At 33.6% G+C, this 20,791-nt stretch overlaps 1 protein-coding gene across 2 annotated transcripts in view; it reads left to right on the top strand.

Moving 5' to 3' along the window:
* The window catches only part of ADGRV1 (adhesion G protein-coupled receptor V1), a 473,598-nt gene that overhangs the window by 29,066 nt on the left and 423,741 nt on the right, over window positions 1–20,791 (top strand). For both annotated transcript variants that reach the window (XM_036225348.1, XM_036225347.1), the window contains exons 2-9: window positions 5,321–5,505; window positions 7,350–7,499; window positions 8,628–8,723; window positions 12,725–12,829; window positions 14,656–14,769; window positions 16,684–17,249; window positions 17,618–17,888; window positions 18,312–18,641. In XM_036225348.1, the coding sequence (XP_036081241.1) occupies window positions 5,321–5,505; window positions 7,350–7,499; window positions 8,628–8,723; window positions 12,725–12,829; window positions 14,656–14,769; window positions 16,684–17,249; window positions 17,618–17,888; window positions 18,312–18,641 (1,817 nt within the window). The remainder of the gene's footprint in view (window positions 1–5,320; window positions 5,506–7,349; window positions 7,500–8,627; window positions 8,724–12,724; window positions 12,830–14,655; window positions 14,770–16,683; window positions 17,250–17,617; window positions 17,889–18,311; window positions 18,642–20,791) is intronic.

The raw sequence follows: 20,791 nt of genomic DNA, 5'->3' as shown, positions 1-20,791 counted from the left end.
AATATTACAGATGGTGGTAATAATTGCATGAGAACAGGAAAGATAGCTAGTGTGGTCCTTTCACAAACTTAATCTTTTTAGTAAAGATTAAGACCGTCAAATGTCAGTGTGGAGGAGGAGGGATCTTCCACTCGGTATATTCTAATATGCATTCATAATGTCACAGGTTGGAGATTAGTGGATAAATATTGATGTTGAAAATTACAGAAAATCCAACCCAAGCTGGCTTTATAAAAAAATTTAATTTATTGCCTCAGTAAAGCTTGATTTATGAACCTAAGCTTGATTATCAAGACTTGGCTCCTTTCCATCTCTTGGCTCTGTCTGGCTGTGTTGGATTCATTTTCAGGCTTTGGAGGAAACTGGCCCCAGCCAATATGATGCTGAATCTAATGGTAGAGAGTATCTGCATCTTTATGTTTAAGCAAAGGTCTCAGAATTTTGTCTCATTGGATTTTTTGGGTGTGACCTGAATCATACACCCATCCCTGTGATTATCATGGAGCCAAGGATGATATCTTATGGGTCCTTGTGTCCTCATTGATTAGCACAGCGTGTTGCACAATGTAGAATAAATGCTCTGTATACAAATGTTATACTAAAATTTAAGTTCTCTTCTGAAAGCAACCAGTTTGCACTGTAGGAGCTACTCTACTATATTTCTGATTTTAATTTTGAAATATTGTTTGCAGAATTCGATGACTTGTTGAGTAGGCTAGACATGATTAGTAGAATCCAAGACCCTAAGACTTTGTGCCTGTGTGCTATCAGGACTCTGTCAGAACTTCATATGATATCCCAGGCAAGTAAAAGCAAAAGGAGTTTATCACCAGTGAATCAGTATTACAAGAAATGTTAAAGGGACTTCTTTAAGGAAAAACAAAAAATATGAATAATAAAAAGGCAATAACTACATCTGACAATTGCTTTAAATGTTAGTGGATTAAATACTCCAGTCAAAAGACATAGGATGGCTGAATGGGTAAGAAAACAAGACCCTTACGTATGCTGCCTGCCAGAGGCTCACTTCAGATCGAAAGACGCACATAGACTGAAAGTAAAAGGATGGAGAAAGATACTTCATGAAAATGGAAAAGAAAGAAAAAACTGGGGCAGCAGTACTTACACCAGACAAAATAGACTTTAAAGTAAAGTCTATGACAAGAGACAAAGAAAGGACTCAGTAATTTCACATCTGGGATTTATTCGAAGAAACTCAAATTCAAAAAACCGCTAATTCAAAAAGACGTGTATTTATATGTTCATTGCAGCATTATTTACAATAGCCAAGATATGCAAGCAACCTAAAGGTTCATCAATAGATGCATGGCTAAAGAAGAAGTGGTGCATATATATAGCGGAATATTACTCAGCCATAATAAAGAATGAAATCTTGCCATCTGCAAAACATGGATGGACCTAGAGAGTAGTATGCGAGTGAAATAAGTCAGATAGGGAAAGACAAATACCATATGATTCCACTTACCTATGGAATCTAAAAAAACAAAATTAATAAAACAGAAACTCATAGTACAGAGAACATTTGGGTGGTTGCTAGATAGTAGAAGGTTTGGGGCTATGGGTAAAGAGGGGGAAGGGATTAAGAGGTACAAATTGGTAGTTATGAAATAAATAGTCATGGGCATGAAAAGTACAGCAAATGGAATATAGTCAATATTTTAATTACAATGTATTGTGTCAGATGAGTACTAGATTTATTGGGGCAATCACATTGTAAGTTATATATACTAATTGGCATGTTGTACACCTGAAACAAAATAATATTGTATGTCAACTGTAATTGGAAAACAAAAAAATTATTAAAAAATAGTGTAATTCAAGAAATAATAAGCAAGAAAATAATCCAGATCTTATATTGTTTTAACAATAAGAGATCTGTTAAAAGATATATCTATTAGCAGGAACAGTTTACTGAGCAAGAGTGGGAGGTGTAAAGAGAACATAGGTGATAGAAGTGAGAGGATTCGAATATGGGCATATCATGCCATTACAGAGCAGATAAATGACTCAGTAATGCCAAACTTATTCTTTCATAATTGACAGACTACGAGTTAAGCACATTACGACCTTTAAATATATGTTGTTTGGAATTCATTTTATAGAGTTTTAAAATAGGTGGTGTCATGGGTCATATAAAACTTATTAAATCCAATGAGAGAACAAGTGACCCGAAATAGATATGACTTAAATGTTGTGTCAGTTACTAATGCCTTGTCTTCTGAGTTAATAAACAGCGTTCTAAAGCCTAGATTTTTAGAATGATAAAGGAAAATGTACCTAGTTACTCTGAAAAAGAAACTTCAGCATTTGTGTAATTATGCCAGTCTTCTAATGGGAACTTCACTTTCACAACTTTTTCTTCATCTTTTAATTTCTATTGAATGCTAGCTTTGCCTCAACAACTTTTCTTACAAGTTGAAAGGATGAAAGCAAAAGAGGTTCAATTATCGTTGATGTCACAGAATTTGAGGCATTTCCAATCATGCCTGTTTGTTCATTTTGCATAATCCCCAAACTCACTGATGTTCACCAATTTAAAATGAATTTACCGACTTACCCACAAGTCCTCAGAGCTCTAATTGCATGGGAAACTGCAAGAATATAGCATTTGAACTCATTGTTTCTGACATTCAGAGATGCTGTTATATTTAAAGTAGTCAAGAGAACTATAATTTCAGTTAAATAAGTGTAATGTTTATCAGAATAAAGTGCATATTTTTAAGGGAGTCATAATTATGCAGCTTCGTAGTAGTTTTGGTTATCATACATAAATTTAAAATAGTCTAATGCTTGGAAGCATGTCGCATAAACAGTCTACCATGTTATTTGTGATGGTGGTGAATAGGACTAAAATGTAAGAGGCAATATAGTTTGGTCATGGCATGGAGCATCTGAAGGTGGACTCCTGGATTCAAATTCTGCCTAGCTACTTACTTAGCCTAAATAACATTGCATGTGTTAACTAATCTGTCTGTTTGTTAGTTTCTTCAACTATAAAATGGTATTAATGAGTTATTATATATAAAGTAGCTAGAACAACACAATAGAAGCATTTGCTGTTCTGATTACTTTCTGTAGGTCATTATAGTTTTTCTTTAGGATGTATGGCATCTTAAAATGCAGTATGGTAATATGTAGAAAAATATGTGAGGAAGTCTGCAGTAGGTTCATACTGCACTGAAAAATTTAGTAATTAACTTAAAGCTACAAATGTGGTCTATTGTATGTCCATTCCAGCACACACTCCTCACACTCTTACTCTCACTGTACACAGTGTATTTCAAAGTGTATCCCAAGGATCAGTTACATAAGAATCAGTCAGGCTGCCTGTTAAATGCAGATTCCTGGACCCTACCCCAAACTTATTGGATCTGAGTTTCCGCATGTGAGAATGAGAATTTTAACAAAGGTTTGAGTGGATTCTTGTGCAGGAAAAATTTTGAGAACTTATGTTCCCAGTCACTCATGATTTCTCCTCATACTGTAACTCGCTTTCACTCTTTCTCACTTAGAACTTTTTTAGGTGTCTTCTTATTTCTCAGCTCAGGGTACTATCACATTTCATGTTCAAGGAATTGAGATTTTTCTTTCAAAGTCACAATAGCTCAAAGTTGATCGTTTACTTATACACCCAAGGCCCCAGTTGCTACTTCCTCATCCCTCTATTCTGTATTCTCATCCCTAGTTCATTTCTTTCTCACTGTCATAAGTGAGGTGTGAAATCATTCTGACTTTAGAATTCCACAAAAGTTCTTCATTTGCCTTTGGTTTAGCCCAGAACTGCTCCCAATTTCCTGCCTCGCCTAGGTATTGCCTTTTTCCTTCTCTCTCATATTTTTCATTTCCTTTCTTTCGATAAATGTTCCTGGCTTAGAAGTCAAGTGTTCGAAGCTGGTGAGGGAGAATTCTTTTTAGTTCTTTACCAAGTCCCTGAGCCCCATGGCAGGTTCTCTTTAGAGAGAAGGCACTGGTGTAAGAAGTTCCTTGGTTTCCCAGAATCTTTTTCTCTATTGGCCTATGTGTCTTTCCTAGACTCCATCTGAACTCTGCATCTCTCTATAGATTTTGGTGCTCTAGGCATGTGAGATGTTAAGCAGTCTCAGACTGCATTGTTTGAATATACTTGACTGCAAAAATTACATTTAAACCCTAAATATATCAAGAACTTATGTATTTTGTAGTTCTTAACTATAAAGGCATGCGCAGCCGTGTGGAAATACCACAAATGTGAAAATTTTATTACTTCTCGATCAAGGTAAAGATTAATAGGAAGCATTTTGGCTCATAGAGTTTGTAATGCAACTCTCTTTTAAAAACGCATGAACTTGTTATGTTCGTGTGACTGATCACATAATCCATTGGAATCTTAATGATCCGTGAGAAAAATTGTTCACATTTTTTAAGGTACATCTACATTACAAAACAGCAGTGCTTTCAAGAGGCCACTGCACTGTTGTGCTTTTGAAAGCACTTGAATCACACAGTGCTGAATGTAGGAACAATATCAATGACTCAAACATGCAGGTTGTAGTAAGATGAAAACAATAGAAGTTATGGAAATAACATGCTTTGCCAAATTTGCTTTTTTTTAAAGCAACGTGGACATTTTCTAAGAAGTCGTGTTAGTATTTTAGCTAGTAAAATGGGAGAAATTTAAGTTCTTGGAATTTTCGTGTTCTTTAAAAAGATTATTTTTTTGGAATAACCAAAAACTTTTAAAAAGCATGCTCAGATAAGACCAATTTAAGGAAAAAGTAGACACAACTATGAAATCAATTTATAAAGGTTTAGGTTAAATGCTTTATATACTAATTTCAAGAGTTCTCATATTTGAATGATCACCAAATAGATGAATAAGTTCCATTAAGATTTTTTGATCCATTTGATAATTTTTAAAGTTTTTGCTCGTATTTTATAGTTTCATTTGGGGGAAGATGGACTTCAATTAATTTTTATGTTGCTGCTTAGGTTTTTCTTAGAATAATTAAAGGGTAATTTTTTTTTTAAACAAACTAAATTTAGTAAATAAGTTTAAAGCTAGTTAATATAAACCTATTATCTTGATATATAAGTTAACAAAAGTAGTTCTGAATAATGAAAGAGAACCATAGAAGAGTTTGGGATTTTTAATTTATTTCTATGATAACACATTTGAATTGGGTAACTTAGTATTTGATGTATTTATGTCTTAGTTGCTTACTGTCTGAGTCTTCACCCTCTGTATCTGTAGACAACATAATTTTATGAAGATAACATTAGATATGTTTTTGTGAACAAAGTCTTTTTTTTTCTCTTGTAGGGATGCCCTCTTCATCTTTATTAGTAAATCTTTTTTCAGCTTTATTCATCCCTTTTGTGTTTGGAGAAACAGAAATAAGGTTTGCTGGACAAACAGAATTTATAGTTAATGAAACAAGTACAACAGTTATTCGTCTTGTCATCGAAAGGATAGGAGAGCCAGCAAATGTCACTGCAATTGTATCGGTAAGAAGCGATTGTACTTCTATTATTATTGAAATAGATATGAAAATTTCTTAGTTTCAGTTTGAGATTCTGAATAGTTTCATCATGATAAAGTAGCATGTGCATTTGACAAGAATAGTATATTTAAGGTATAGACTGATTAATTTTAAATGTTCATCTATTTTAAAACAAAACAAAAATATCAATAAGTATTTCTAAGTAAAAGAACATTTTATTTTGGGTAATTTGAATTCTAGTTCTCTGCTTGGATATATTATCTATTGTCAGGGTAGCTTTAAGAAAATACATGGAATATTTAAAAGTAGAAACATGGCTATAATTAAAAAAAAAAAACCTTAGTTATGTCAGAGAGCTCTTTTAGGAGATATCAGGTATGTTATGTAGACGTTAGGTAGAATTTGTTAAACTATTGCTCTCACACACGGTGTAATTATTGGATGGATTCTGTGTGCATGTGTTTATGTTTAATCAGAAAATAATGTCATATGCCACTAAGGATATTGGTATATTTGAGGTCCAGTGTACTTAAAATTTTTGTTTTCATAAATAGGTTTTTAAGCAATAGGGTAAATGATCACATTATGAAACATTATGAAAAGAGACAAAGAAGAAAAAACTACCTATGAAACAAACCCAATATTATAATTTCATGCATTGCTTTTCATTCTTATTTTATGACATATATATTGAATTCAGTTTTAGTTTGAGTATAATATTTGATAACCTTTTACATATAATTTTGCTTGTCTCCTAATGATTTTTTCAGATTGCTCTATTATTTTTACATTTCTTGATGGTGGTGTCATGATTTCCCAATTATTCCTCAACTGATTTTCATTGAAGTTGCTTCCAAGTTTTGCTGTTATAAATGAAACTATTTGCATGTGTTGATTTTTCGATATTTTAGATTGTTAAATGATTTTTTGGGGGTTGATTACTGTGTTTTTCCTTTTGTTTCAGTGGCTTTTGATATGTAATGCTTTCTGAAAGACTGCCATTTTTTATATTAAAGTATGATTGCAAGTTTTCCAACATCCTTGACAACTTACTTGGATTTCTCAAGTATTTAAAACAATTGATTTATATAAATGAAGACTAAAAATTAACTATATGCATCTTTAATTTTTGTTTGTACTAAATAATAGTTTCATTCTAGTAACTGAGTTATTAATTTTGAGTTCTTTAGCAAAATAAGTCTCATTTAGATTTTGCACAAGAAGTTGCCCCATTATAATTTCATAATTATTTTTCTCTTGAAAAACTTATTAGCAATGCTGTTATTACAGAATTAGGTCTTAAAAGTTAAGGAAAAGTTTATAATGACTAATAAGTTTATTGGATCTTTATTGGAGTTGTGGGAAAATATAAATAAACTTCACGTTGGAAGTTTCGGAAAGAGCCATCTCTTTGAAACCGATAAGGAAAATAATTGATTTTCCTGATATATTTTGGCAGGCTACTGTTAACCCTTCTTTGGGAGAGTTTTAGCTACAACTGTCTTCTCGTTAGGTTTGCTGTAATCCACTTCAGGTCAATCAAGAGGTAGAGAAAAAAATACATCATTACTTTCCTTTATAATTATCACCTTTCTATGTGATGATTCCTTTATCTTCCAGAGGATAAGCAAATAATTTTTTGTGTAGAATCATTTCTTTTTGTAATGCTTTTTGATGGTGATTTTTATGAGTCGTTAAATATTTGTTTTTTGTACATCTTATCTATAAACATCAGTGTCACTTGATGATTCATGTTTATTTTTTTTCCTGTTGATTGCTCCAATTAGGATCAGTCTTGTTTGTCCTCACTGTTATTTAAGAACTATCTATGTATTTTGCATTTGATAGCTTTACGGAGAAGACACCAGTGACTTTTTTGACACATATGCTGCAGCTTTTATACCTGTTGGAGAAACAAACAGGACAGTGTATATAGCAGTATGTGATGATGACTTACCAGAGCCTGATGAAACTTTTATTTTTCATTTAACATTACAGGTAAATCCTTCTCCCCCACCCTCCCTTAACCTTAAATTCATAAAAATCTTGAAACCCTTAAAAATCTGTTTCTGTAGAGATAAGCCGATTTAGTTGACCGGTGGTTGTTTTCACAGAAGCCAGAACTGAAAACCTCTCTGGCAGTTCCACGGTCTAGTTATTTCTCAGACAATCTTGTTTAGAAGATCCTACAGCTAGTTTTTGGATCCATTCAGCTTACTTAGCAACTGCTATGACAGATGCTCAAGAAAACCCATTCTTCCCTTTGGCCCTTTTCTCTTTTATCCTTCCCCTGCTACCAGATGCACAAAGAATGACCGTGACTTTTGAGTTCAAAGGAGAGGAGCACAGAAAGCATGCATGGAAGTGGGAGGTCCCTGTGCTTTAGAATAAATTCAGAGTACCCCTGGGAAAAATGCTTGACTAGCTTAAGGTTTAATTGTTCCTTTATGGGTTTATCTCTTAGGTGAGTCAACAACTGCCAATGCTGCTCTAGTTAATTTCGCTGAAGGGCATTGAGAATTTTTTTTAGAATAATTATATTGGTATGATTAAAATTTTTAAGAAAATGATACTTAAAACAGTCATGTTTTGCTCGCTATCTTTTTTTATATTCCTTTTTGCTGCTTTTCAATAGCAATAGAAATGTAGACAACTCTTCTCACATTTATTAGAAAAATGCTTTAACTATTTGTTTTATCTTTAGCTTGGCTCTGTGATTATGGAATAGACAATTATTAAGTTTTAACACCTTCTATAGTATAAGGAAAGAATCATATTCGAATGGACTTTCATACTGCTTGCTTAATTCTCTTTCCTATTAGTAATGAGATTAGAGTAATCGTAATATTTATAGTATTACTGGCCCCAGTGATTACTTATAATTATAACAATTTATATTTTAGTAGTTAGTGATTAATGATTTCAAAACTTTTTGAAGAATTCTTGTTGGGATGCTTTTACCATATTGACTTAGTTTGAAAATATTTTCTTAATCTGTGCATTGAAAATATTCTTATATTTTTATTCATACTCGGAATAATTATTTAAAGATAGAAATTCTGTTAAAACGATTATTATTTCTTCTTATCTTTAATTTGTTAATATACATTTGGGCTTTTATTTTAGAAACCTTCAGGAAATGTGAAGCTTGGATGGCCAAGGACTGTTACTGTGACAATATTATCAAATGACAATGCATTTGGAATTATTTCATTTAATATGGTATGTTTATAGTTTGATTAATCTCGTGGTTGCTAGATAATAGCTTGTTTTTTAAATTATTATAATGTTATGACCTAGTATCATTGTCTTTTGATATTAAATAAAACTTGCTCTGACTTTATCCATATTCTACATTCTATAGACTGTCCATTTGTTCTACCTAAGATTTTTTCGAATTGATAAGGACTATACTGTTGTTACTTGCCCTAAACTCTTTCTGCGGATCATTCCGCCTGCGTCACTGTCATCTCCTTTGGTGGTCTCTAACTCAGATGTTGTGTTTGTCGGTTCAGTCTGTTATAACAGAATACCATCAACTGGGTGGCTTAAAAGCAACAGAAATTTATTCCTCACAGTTCTGAAGTGTCTGGTGAAGGCTCACTTTCTGTTTCATAGACGGCTGCCTTTTTGCTGTGTTCTCCCATGGCAGAAGGTGCAAGGGAACTCTCTGGAGTCTCTTATAGGGCACTAATCCCATTCATGAGGGCTTTGCCCTCATGACCTAATTAGCTCTCAATGGCCCCATCTCCTAATACTATCACATTACAGGTTCGGATTTCAACGTGTAAATTGGGGGTAGGGGTGCAAAAACATTCAGTCTATAGCAGATGTCATAAACTATTTCCTTATGCTTGATTTCCCCAACTGCCACTTAAAGAAAGTGTTGCCTGTCAGCCTCCTCTGAAAATTTGGAGTGACTTGGAAATGAGAAAAATGTATTGAAAGAATACTGGAAAAATCTATAGTAACCTTAACATTGAATTAAGCAGGCATTACAGTGCTTAAAATATCTCTAGTGAATCCCTACCCTGAGATTTTCCATTAATTAATATTTCCTAAAGGTTAAAACTCCATGTTGTCCCCTTCCGTTTTTCTCAGCAGTTCAATTTTTTCTCCCTTATCACCAGATTCCTATGTCCCTGGCCAATCCTATGTTCAGAGGGTTTATCTTTAAACACAAACACACAAGACAAGTCCCCTCTTGAGAGAAATTGTAAGCAGCTCTTTTTTTTTGTCATCATATTCATTTTCCAATTAGATTGATTGGGATGATATTGGTTAGTAAAATTATATAGGTTTCAAGTGTACAATTTAATAATATGTCATATGTATGTATATTGCATTGTGTAAATAAATTTAACCACTCAAGGTTAAATTTCCTTCCATCACCATATATTTAACCCCCTTTACTCTTATCTACCTCTCCTCCCCCCTTTCCCTCTGGCAACTACTGAACTGTTGTCTGTGTCTATGAGTTTTTGTTTGTTTATTGCTTTCAGTTTTATATCCCATGTATGAGTGAAACCATACGATTCTCAACCTTTTCTCTCTGACTTATTTCCCTTAACATGATAATCTCAAGGTCCATCCATGTTGTCTCAAATGGCATATTTCAGCTTTTCTTACAGCTGAGTAATCTTACATGGTATATATGTACCACATCTTTATCCAGTCATCTACCTAAGGACACTTCAGTTGTTTTCATGTCTTGGCCACTGTGAATAATGCTGCAGTGAACATCAGGGTGCATATATCTTTATGAACTTGAGTCCACCCCTTGCTAAATTCACTTGGCATCGGTGGTGTAGTGGTGAGCATATCTGCCATCGAGCCCTTAAAATAAAACAAATTATTTTTTCTAATACCATTGGATTTTGCCACTAAGTATTAGACTATAATCACTTTCCTGATATGGAAACTTTTGAATGATGTTACTAATTATCACTACTAAAAAATGATGTGATGCTCCCCAGCTTTTTTTCCAATTTAGAATGCTAACTACAATTGGTGGATTGTATGTCATTTTTTTACTACCTTAAATTATCTTCTGAACAAGGTGGGCTATAAATAAATATGATCTTTATAACTGTAGTATCTTTATTAAACAAGATATGTTAATAATATAAATATAGTAGACATTTTGTAATCTCTATTGTCATTTGCAGAAATTAATTAAATTATTTCTATTTGAATGCTAGGGAATTATTAGTTAATTATAAAGCAGGCTTACTTGCTTTATTTCTTCCCTATTGCCTTTTCTCTGCACTCATCCCCAACCTCATAGTGATTTGTTTAAAGGATTCTTTCAGTTTTTGAAAGTAAACATTTTTTAAAGTCCTTTATATAAGACTAGACAAATTTTGAGTTATAAGAACTTCCTTCAGGACCACAAATGGAAATATAGTTCAGAAGAGAAATATTTTTACAGTAAACAAAAATCACAATAAATCACTGTCCAATAGCCAGCTTGCTTCTCCCCTGTTCAAAAGGGATTTCCAGTTGAGACTAGTAAATATATAACAGTCCCCAAATTTGTCCCCAAAAGTCCACATATTTTTCCTTAACGCAACTAAACACAAACACTCTACAATGTCTGAGAGGATATTTCAGCCATCGTTAACTCAGGATGGAGCATTTTCCTCAGAGAATAAAAAGATCCCAAGGTGGCATAAGGAGAATCGCCTGAATTTCTGTAAATGGAAGTCACTATAGAACAAAAGGCAAAAAATGTATTTCAGTAAACTTTTCCTTAGTTCTCTCACCTCGCCAATACCGAGATGAATGAAAGCCTTTGAAGGTGTCTTAGTAATTAGTAAGAGATACAGGTAGATTTGCTGTCCAAATCAACTTGGCTTGCTGTGATAACACAGGTTCCTGTCAATGTTCTTATTGCCTCCAAAATGAAAAGAAACAGGGTTGGGAGTAGTTATTATTACTTTCCAAATTCTCCTCCTCCTATTGTTTATAAGAATGTTGTAGAATCATAGGCCACGGTCAAAACACTAGTGGAGAATTTCAGGAGCCTGAAAGCCCGAAGGAACTCCATACCAGCTGACTTGGCAACTTGAGTGAGGGCATCCATGTGGAGTATTAGGAGGGAGTGGTTCCAGCACTAAATCCAGAGTCCCTGGGAGAGAGTGGCACCCTGGCAACACTGTATTCTTAATATTCAGTTCTGATCCAGTAGAACATGGTACTCAGGAGAACCGAAAACCACCATCTTGACCAGAAGTTGTTTGTTTGTTTTTTTTTTTTTGGTTTCAGTATTATACATCTTAGCCTCTGGGAATGAATTCTGTAGTCTCTAGCTTTGGTTCCAAGTTCCTGACTATTGTCTCACTGCTGCCAAGCAGCTTTTGACTGGGAAGCTGTCCTGAATGATTAAAATTAAACTAAGTAACCATTGAGCTCACAATAGATGTTAAATAGGCTGGCATTATTTCCTGATCTAGATAATGAATATATTGATGATGAAGATAACATTGTTCATGATAATAATAGCCAACATTTCCTGAACCCTCCCTATGTGTCAGGTACTAGGCTAAGCACTTGATATGAATTATCTTGTTGAAACCTCATCACAACTCTTGAGACAGGCATTCCTATCACCATTTATAAATGATACCGGAGAAATGGGCACCACTGCCCTAGGTAGTGTGTACCTGGCTACTTCCCTCTTCCTCCTCTTCTACACCAACTTTCAACCAGCCAATGCACATTTCAACGTTTGAAGTCCTGGCTTTTTCTTCCCCTCAGTGATTGTAATCTGAAAACGTCATTAGCAGTTGTCTGCTTTTCAATGGTGAGTTGACCGATGAAGAAGGAATAGTGCTTGGGAGCAAGGCTGAGTGTTGGTTCCAATGAGCTGCCTTGGTCTGAAGGTGCAACTTATTTCTGTGACCTGGGTCCCTGTGAGCATTTGAGTTTGTCATTTTTCAACTGAATAACCTTTAAGATTCCTCAGCAAAACAGTTTGATGGTAGAACCAAGACAAGAATCTACATCTTTTGTTTGACTAGTTTTATGTTCCTTTAACACTATTGTTTTTAACTTTATAAGTGCTTTTATTATTTGCTGTTAATTAATGCTAGGAAATAGCTCTTTCCTAAGAGAACAATGTGGATTGATTTGCCTGTGGAAATGTATTTCTAAGGTAACATTTTGTATCACCTCCTGCCTCTGGCTGATCAGTGCCCGATTGTCTTCGCTCTTCCCAATAGCCTTTCTCAATCACAGCGAGTGAGCCTACGGGCAGAAACGAGTCTGTGCCTCTTAGTCTGGTCAGAGAAAAAGGAACCTATGGAATGGTCACTGTAACTTTTGAGGTAAGTTTACTCTGAAATCATTTCAAATGGTAACACTTTAGAGTTCATACCAGGTGGCCACAATTTTACAAATAAATATGGCCTTTAACCAAAATGAAATAAAAGTGAATACTTTTATTATCTGATATAGTTCATGGTTAAGTTAAAAATGCTTTCCTTGCTTTTTGAATATACTGTGGATCATAACATCTCATTTTAGATATAGATTAATAATAAACCACAAAATAGAATAATAATGTTAATTTCATAAAAATTCATAGAGCCTGTTTGATAAACCTTTTTACGAATATAAAAATTTTAAAAAATGCAATGGTTACTTAGGCTTATATAAAATTATTTATTATGTAGTATTCCCCCATTTGCATTACCCATTTTAAAAAATACACTTAATAGATGGTGTCAACAGAGGTTGAACTCCACCATTGAGGACCATAGATGTTATAGCATTTGACATGAATAAGATAGGATGTGGGTGAGATGCATTTCTTAGGGTGCTACCTGTAACCATTTCATTTTATTGCTTACTTAGCACATGCTTACCGTAGTTAGCTGTTCTATGAGGTAAATATTTAAATCTTCAACTAATTTTTGTGTTTTATAAGATCCAGAACATAATCATATGCTATTTTCAAACATTAAAACATTAGAAAGTTCTGATACCAGATTCTATCTTAATTATTATAATATCAATAAAATGGATAATTGGATTTATGTAATATAATTCTACAGAAGCATAGAAGAGTTTTTCTTGTGCTTATGGGGGCCGACATCATATGATGGTTATGTTAATTACATAAGAAAATAAAATGGCAAAAGGCAGCAATGCATGAAAAGCATAGTAAACACTAATTATGTAGTAGTCTTGCAAGTTCTGCACAGGAAGCTTTAATCCATATTTCATGTACTTAAGAATATGCACTTAGATAATACATTTTTGAAAATAATGTGGGAAAATTAGAAAAAAATTGCTTGTAGAAAGGATAAGGTATCACCAGTTACAGTGTTTTCAACTTTGGATGTCTGAAGTTATTTTACTGGGTGTTGAGCCTTTTGTTTTATTGAAGTAATTACAACTAATATTTGTGGAGCACTTAACATTGCCATAAACTGTTCTGCTGGACACCGATGCTGTTTTCACTGCATATAAACAGCAGCTCTTCCCATCACTCGGTCTTCTTCATGCCCTCTTAATTTTTTTTCCATAATACTTACTTATCATCATCTGCCACATACACATGTATTTACTTATCATTTGTTCTCTTTCATCAAATGTAAGGTCCTGGTCCTTAGGGAGGTTGCCTTGTTCACTGCTCTAGCCTTAGTACCTAAAAGAGCTCAGGCACAAAGTACTTAATAAATACTTTTCAAAAGAAACGATTTTGTTAAATCTTCACATGTAAAGTGGACATTATTATGCTCATTTTAAAGATGACAAAAATGCTGCACAGAGTGGGTAACTATCATGCCCAAGGTTATACAGTTCATGATGGAACTGGTATTTGATTCCATTACCTAAGAGAATTTACTAATTTTGAATACCTTCCTCTCAAGAAAAAAATGTTTTTTTTTTCTCAAGTTTAATAAAATGGTTGAGAAAAAAGAGAAAGCTCTTAGAAACCATGTTGTTTGATGTAATTATAGTCAAAATCTATAATTATACATCTTGACTATTAATTAGAAGGGAAGACTCACATACGGGTTAGTATAATTCTTGTAGAACATTTTTAAGTAAACCTCATATTTTTGTCAGCTGACATCACAATAATGCTTTTTTACTCTTATGAAATATTTTGTATGTATTGACGGCACTGTGTGCTTCTTTGCAGGTAGAGGGTGGCCCTAATCCACCAGAAGAAGATTTGAGTCCAGTTAAAGGAAATATCACCTTTCTCCCTGGCAGAGCAACAGTGGTTTATAACTTGACGGTGCTTGATGATGAGGTCGGACAGTGTTCAGTGCTTAAATGGGACAGGGACTCTATTACAGACATGTTAGAGAACATCATGTTAGAGAACATCATGTAAAGTATTAAATGTGTTCAGTATTTGAAATTATTCAAGAAAAGTCCTATGTAAAGTTAGTATGTTATGGCCAGTCATACTTTAACTAACAATAAATAACTATTTTGGAATATATTTTGCAATATATCTTTTAAAATATATTTACATTATTGAATTAACATTAAATCATATCTCTAAAAGTTGATGAACCTGGATATAACTAGCAACTATACATAATACAGAAATTTAAGCATTTTATAGATCCTGATAACTAATTTTTGTTAAAAGTTATAGTTTTGAGCAGGTACAGTAGTACTTACCCAGCATAAATACTATAAAAACAAAAAAATTCTGTGTAATTGATATTCTTTGTTTGAATATTTTAAATGATCACAGACACAGGAAGGCTTTCATTAATTTCACATTGAAGGTTACCAGGGTTTGAGATATATGACACAGTTCGTTTAATTGCTCAGAAAAGAATGAATTTGAGTGGTAATGTGCAACTATATTCCCCTTGAGCTAAACAGAAGAAGACATACCTTAATAAAAAAAAATCTTAATATTGCTAGGAAAATAAAGGGAGAAGCTGAGAATTTATAACCATTGCTCTACCTTCCTACAAAAAAATCATGAAACCAAATCACAGGTTCTAAGAGAAGACATTATTAGAAAAGAGCGGTGCTGTTGAAAAAATGAAATATTAGGTAGTAGTGATAACTCTAGTTCATTAGGTTCTAGAAGCTAACGAAAACCATTTGTTTTTAGATCCTGGAATATTGAAAAGCTTATAATTTGGGGCAGTGATAATTTATACATTTTAGCTATGAACTTAAAAGATCATCTTCTGAGGATCTAATGTACAGCATGGTGCCTGTCGTTAATTATGGTATTGTATACTTGAAAGTTGCTAAGAGTAGATCTTAACGTTCTACACATACACAATGAGTTAATTATGTGAGCTGATGGATGTATTATCTTGATCTTGGTAATCATTTGATAGCATATATATCAAATCACATTGTATACTTTAAATATATTATATTTGTCAATTATTCCTCAATAAAGTTGGGGAAAAAAGATTATTAATTAAGTCATAATATTTTATATTTTGAGATATATAGCTTTACCTTTTACAGTGAGTACAGTGAGGTACAAAGATGTATTTTTTCACTTTTACTCATAAAATAGAATTTATAGTGAAGGAAAGCTCAAACAGCCAGTAGAGGTTATCCCTAAGATTTCTGTGCAGTTACCAAAAAAAAAAAAAAGTTTCATTTTAACAATAGCAGCATTTTCCCTAATAGTGACTCTTAGAGCTTATTCTCCAGAGAGGCATGATATGTATATGGAAAACACAAGATTAGTTTCATATGTTTAATTCTTGAATTAGAAACCATTTAGAGAGAAACAAGAGTAAGTCACGGTGGAAAATTAACAATTTGTATGTGATGTTTAATGTAGTTTTCCAGATTCTTAGATGTCAGTTGACTTCGAATGGTGCTTCTAACACTACCCACCTGATAAAGCAATAAAGAATATATGTTAATTTTACTGTCATTATCTTTAAAGTTATCTAAAGGTTGATCAAGATCAAAAGACATTATTCCTATATTTCATTACTTGTTCATATCATTGCCTTATGAAGTTTCCCTTCCCTATCTAAAATATATTACTTACCTTTAGAAAATATTTTAGTAAACAGACACTAAACAAGCCTCTACCTGCTCTTTTTGGTTAAAGATTTTTTATTTTTATATAATTGTATTGAAACATAGTGACTTTTTACATTTTGGTATTTTTGCAAGTGTTTTGGCTATTGATGTTTTGCCACTGTTTATATTTTTTTGACAGGTACCAGAAAATGATGAAATATTTTTGATTTATCTGAAACGTGTGGAAGGAGGAGCTGAGATTAACACCTCTAGGAGCTCAGTTGAGATCACCATTAAGAAAAATGACAGTCCTGTAAGATTCATACAGAGTATTTATTTGATACCTGAAGAAGACCACATCCTCATCATTCCAGTGGTTCGTGGAAAAGATGATAATGGAAATTTGATTGGATCGGATGAATACGAAGTTTCGATAAGTTATGTTATTATAACTGGGAATTCAACAGCGCACGCCCAGCAAAATTTAGACTTCATTGATCTTCAGCTAAACACATCTGTTGTTTTTCCACCTTTTATTCATGAATCACACCTGAAATTTCAAATAGTCGATGACACCATACCAGAGATTGCAGAATCATTTCATATTGTGTTACTAAAAGATACGTTACAGGGAGATGCTGTGCTGTTAAGCCCTTCTGTTGTACAAGTCACAATTAAGCCAAATGACAAACCTTATGGAGTCCTCTCATTCAACAGCGTCTTGTTTGAAAAGACAGTTATAATTGATGAAGATACAACATTGAGGTAAGGTTCATTTTAAACCTGTTGCTACAATTATTTTAATATTATTCTAAGAGTTGTGTTTGTGGCATTGGATACAGTGCTGAACTCTTAAGAGTATGTCATTTCTTCTACCACGGTCACACTGTTTCCTTTCTTATTTTGGATTTTTCTTATTTTGAATTTTCTTTAAATATGCAAGTAGATTTATATTATGGTAGTTTCCTAGGATACATTTATGTATCAACTCCTTCAGATTAAAAACAATCATTCTTTATGGTATGGATTCTGCTTTTACCAGTGCCTGATGGCCAACTTGACATAGAAAAGTCTGTTCAAGGGAAATAGAGAGTATTGTATGACTATATATATTTCTTTTTACAAAATTCTAGATTTGAGGAAATTACAGTGGTTAGAAATGGTGGCACCCATGGGAATGTTTCTGTGAACTGGATTCTGACAAGGAATCGCAGTGATCCCTCACCAGTAACAGCAGATATCAGACCAAGTTCTGGAGTGCTCCATTTTGCTCAAGGGCAGATGCTGGCATCAGTTCCTCTTACTGTTGTTAATGATGATCTTCCAGAAGAGGCAGAAGCTTATCTGCTTAAGATTCTGCCACATACAGTACAAGGAGGTGCGGAAGTGAGCGAACCAGCAGAGGTAGATCTCTTGTTATGCTTTACTCATGTTAAAATTTCTGTTATAGAAGAGCCAAAGAATGATTACACAGATCACACTAATGCTTAGTTTGATGTGACAGGAAGAACACTGGTTTCAGAAATAATGGTTGCTTCACATGTTCAAGGTTGTCTCTTCTGTAAATAAAAAGTTTACTCTTAAAAAAATTCTACAAAATATAAATTAGGAAGGTTTTCAAATTTGTTTTTGACTCATCTATTACTGTAGCACATATAAGAAGTGATTGTTTTTAGACACGATGTATAAGTAAATATTAAAACTCTGATCTTTTTTAGGCATGATATATAAATAAACATTAAAAATAAGAATAGACTAGAAAATAAACAGTTTGGTAATCTCAGATGGGAGAATTCTGCATTTCAATATTTTATTCTTTATCTACAGCTTTTGTTCTACATTCAGGATAGTGACGATGTTTATGGCCTAATAACATTTTTTCCTATGGAAAACCAGAAGATTGAAAGCAGCCCAGGTGAACGATATTTATCCTTGAGTTTTGCAAGACTAGGAGGAACTAAAGGAAATGTGAGGATGTTTTATTCTGCACTTTATATTCCTGCTGGAGCCGTGGACCCTTCGCGAGCAAAAGACGGCATCTTAAACATATCCGGGAGAAATACCCTCCTTTTTCCAGAAAAAAAAAACAAAGTCACTACAAAATTACCAATAAGAAATGATGCATTCCTTCAAAATGGGGCCCACTTCGTAGTACAGGTACTTTAATGATTAAAACAATATCAGCTTTGTTTAAACTGCAAGTGTACTTATCTACATGAGAAAGTTAGCTAACCATTATTTTGCCCTCATTGAAAGTTTAGTTTCTACTGTTGGTTACTATAAGTTACTTAGGGAGTTCAAAGAAAGATTCTGCTCCTAAGACATATAAGGATGAATGAAGCAAGAGTTCTACTAAATAATATTTTAATCAGATCAGAATATAATTGGTAACAAAATGAAGTAACTCACAAACTGTTAATGGGAGAGGCTGTGAGAGAGAGGAGAGAGAGTTGTCATTCTTTTGAATTGATTTGGGAAAATGTGACGTAGAAATGGGGTTTGTAGGAGAAACATGTTTTTCATGAACAATACTGCCTGCAAGGCATTTTAGAAACAAAAAGCAATACGAGAAAAATTGTGTACTGTCTGTACTTTTAAATAATATACTAACAGTCTGTTTCTTTGTCTATTAACTATAGACAGCATCTCTGCATTTTCATCTATTTAGGAAGAATTAAGGGCCCCATAACATATTCTTCCATCTTATCTCTTTTATTTCTTAACTTGTACTAACATTATTTTTACTGTCAAAGTTTAAAACATCTGTACCCACATTTGATACTGTGGTTAAGTTTTCTATGTATTTGGTATTGGTTGATTCTGAAAATTAGAATGCTATAAAGAGTACCTATCAAATTTTGGTAATGTAAATAAATTTAATAAATTTAATATAGATGAAGGTAGTATGAAGGGATCGGTAAAAAATGTACAATCTTATGTCACCGTACATTTTGCTGAACTATATATCAAATGAAATCTCATTATTTCATTAATTTTTTAAATCATGCCACATTTGTTTTGTATTTTTGACTATACTTTGTTTTATAGTTTGTTATAGCTCTTTCCTAGGTTTCTAATTGCCTCCTTTCCATATACCATCATTGCATGTAGACTTTCCAGCTTTGTAACATATAATGAACACCGAGTTTACCTGTACTGACTACTTCCTGCACTTGCTTCACACCTATTAGTACCATTGTAACGAAACTTTTGAATTTTCTTTATCTTTTGTCCTTTCCTTCTTAAATTGTTTTAGTTGTGTTGTAGTATATGTGCTCTCAAATACATGTGCAGAAAAGGTATGTATAAAGTAAACTTTTTGAATTTGAGCAGCTGAAAATGAAATTTCATACTCACATTGATATTTTGGCTTGGTAGAAATTTTGAGATTAAAATAATTTCCACTTAAGAAGTTGGAAGGTATTGTCTTTTAACTTCCAGAGTTGCTGATAAGAAATTCGAGGAGAAAGAAATTATTTACCTCTGTAGGTAACCTGATCTTTATCTCTGAAAGCCTTTTTTTTTTTCTTTTCAAATCTTCTTGGTTGTCTAAATTCCCCAGGGCTGTGTCTCACCTTGCTCAGCACTTGGTTGGGTGAACCTTTCATTCTGAAGACTCTTGCCTTTTTTTCTTTCAAAGCTGGGCCACCACTCATGCTTGTATTGTTTGTGCATTTCTTAAGCATTCCTGGTGAAGGGGTCTAGTGGGTGATTTGTTATAGAGATTCATAATTTGTCATTATGTAGGGGATGCCTTTTTGTAAATGTCTACCCAAAAGGAGACCTTTTGCCAATGTCCCCAAAGGTTTTGTTATTAGTGGTAGGAGATACTGCTCTTCATCTTTACTACTGCTGCTGCTATTATTTTCTATCGTGTCTCCTCAAAATGGGGAAATTATGGTATGATGCATAGTTCTGTCTCTGAGGATAACCCATGCTTTGGAGGACCCTTGAATGTGTCTTCTAGGAGTGATGGTTGAACAGAAAATGGTGTTATTCACACCGTTGTGCTCATTTCCCCTGAAGCCTATGCAATGCCCTTGTGACATGATGGGCTGGGTGGTGGGTGGTCTAGATCTGTGCCATGGAATTGAACAAGTGGTCAAGCCACTGGCCCTGTTGAGCAGGAAGTTAAAACAACTAGAATGCTGTCACCAGAACACATTTAGAGATATGAATAGAAATTTTAAAAACAGCTGCAAGTTTGGTCTGATACAAAACATGCCATACCTTACTTTTTAAAGTCGATTCTATGAATAAAATGCATACTAATCTCACCAGTTTTCACTTAGGATAGCATTTCCAAA

Source organism: Rousettus aegyptiacus, unplaced genomic scaffold (genome assembly GCF_014176215.1).
Source record: "Rousettus aegyptiacus isolate mRouAeg1 unplaced genomic scaffold, mRouAeg1.p scaffold_m13_p_8, whole genome shotgun sequence".
Lineage (NCBI taxonomy): Eukaryota > Metazoa > Chordata > Mammalia > Chiroptera > Pteropodidae > Rousettus > Rousettus aegyptiacus.
The sequence above is the reverse complement of the archived record's forward strand: the minus strand, read 5'-3'. Positions and strand labels throughout refer to the sequence as shown.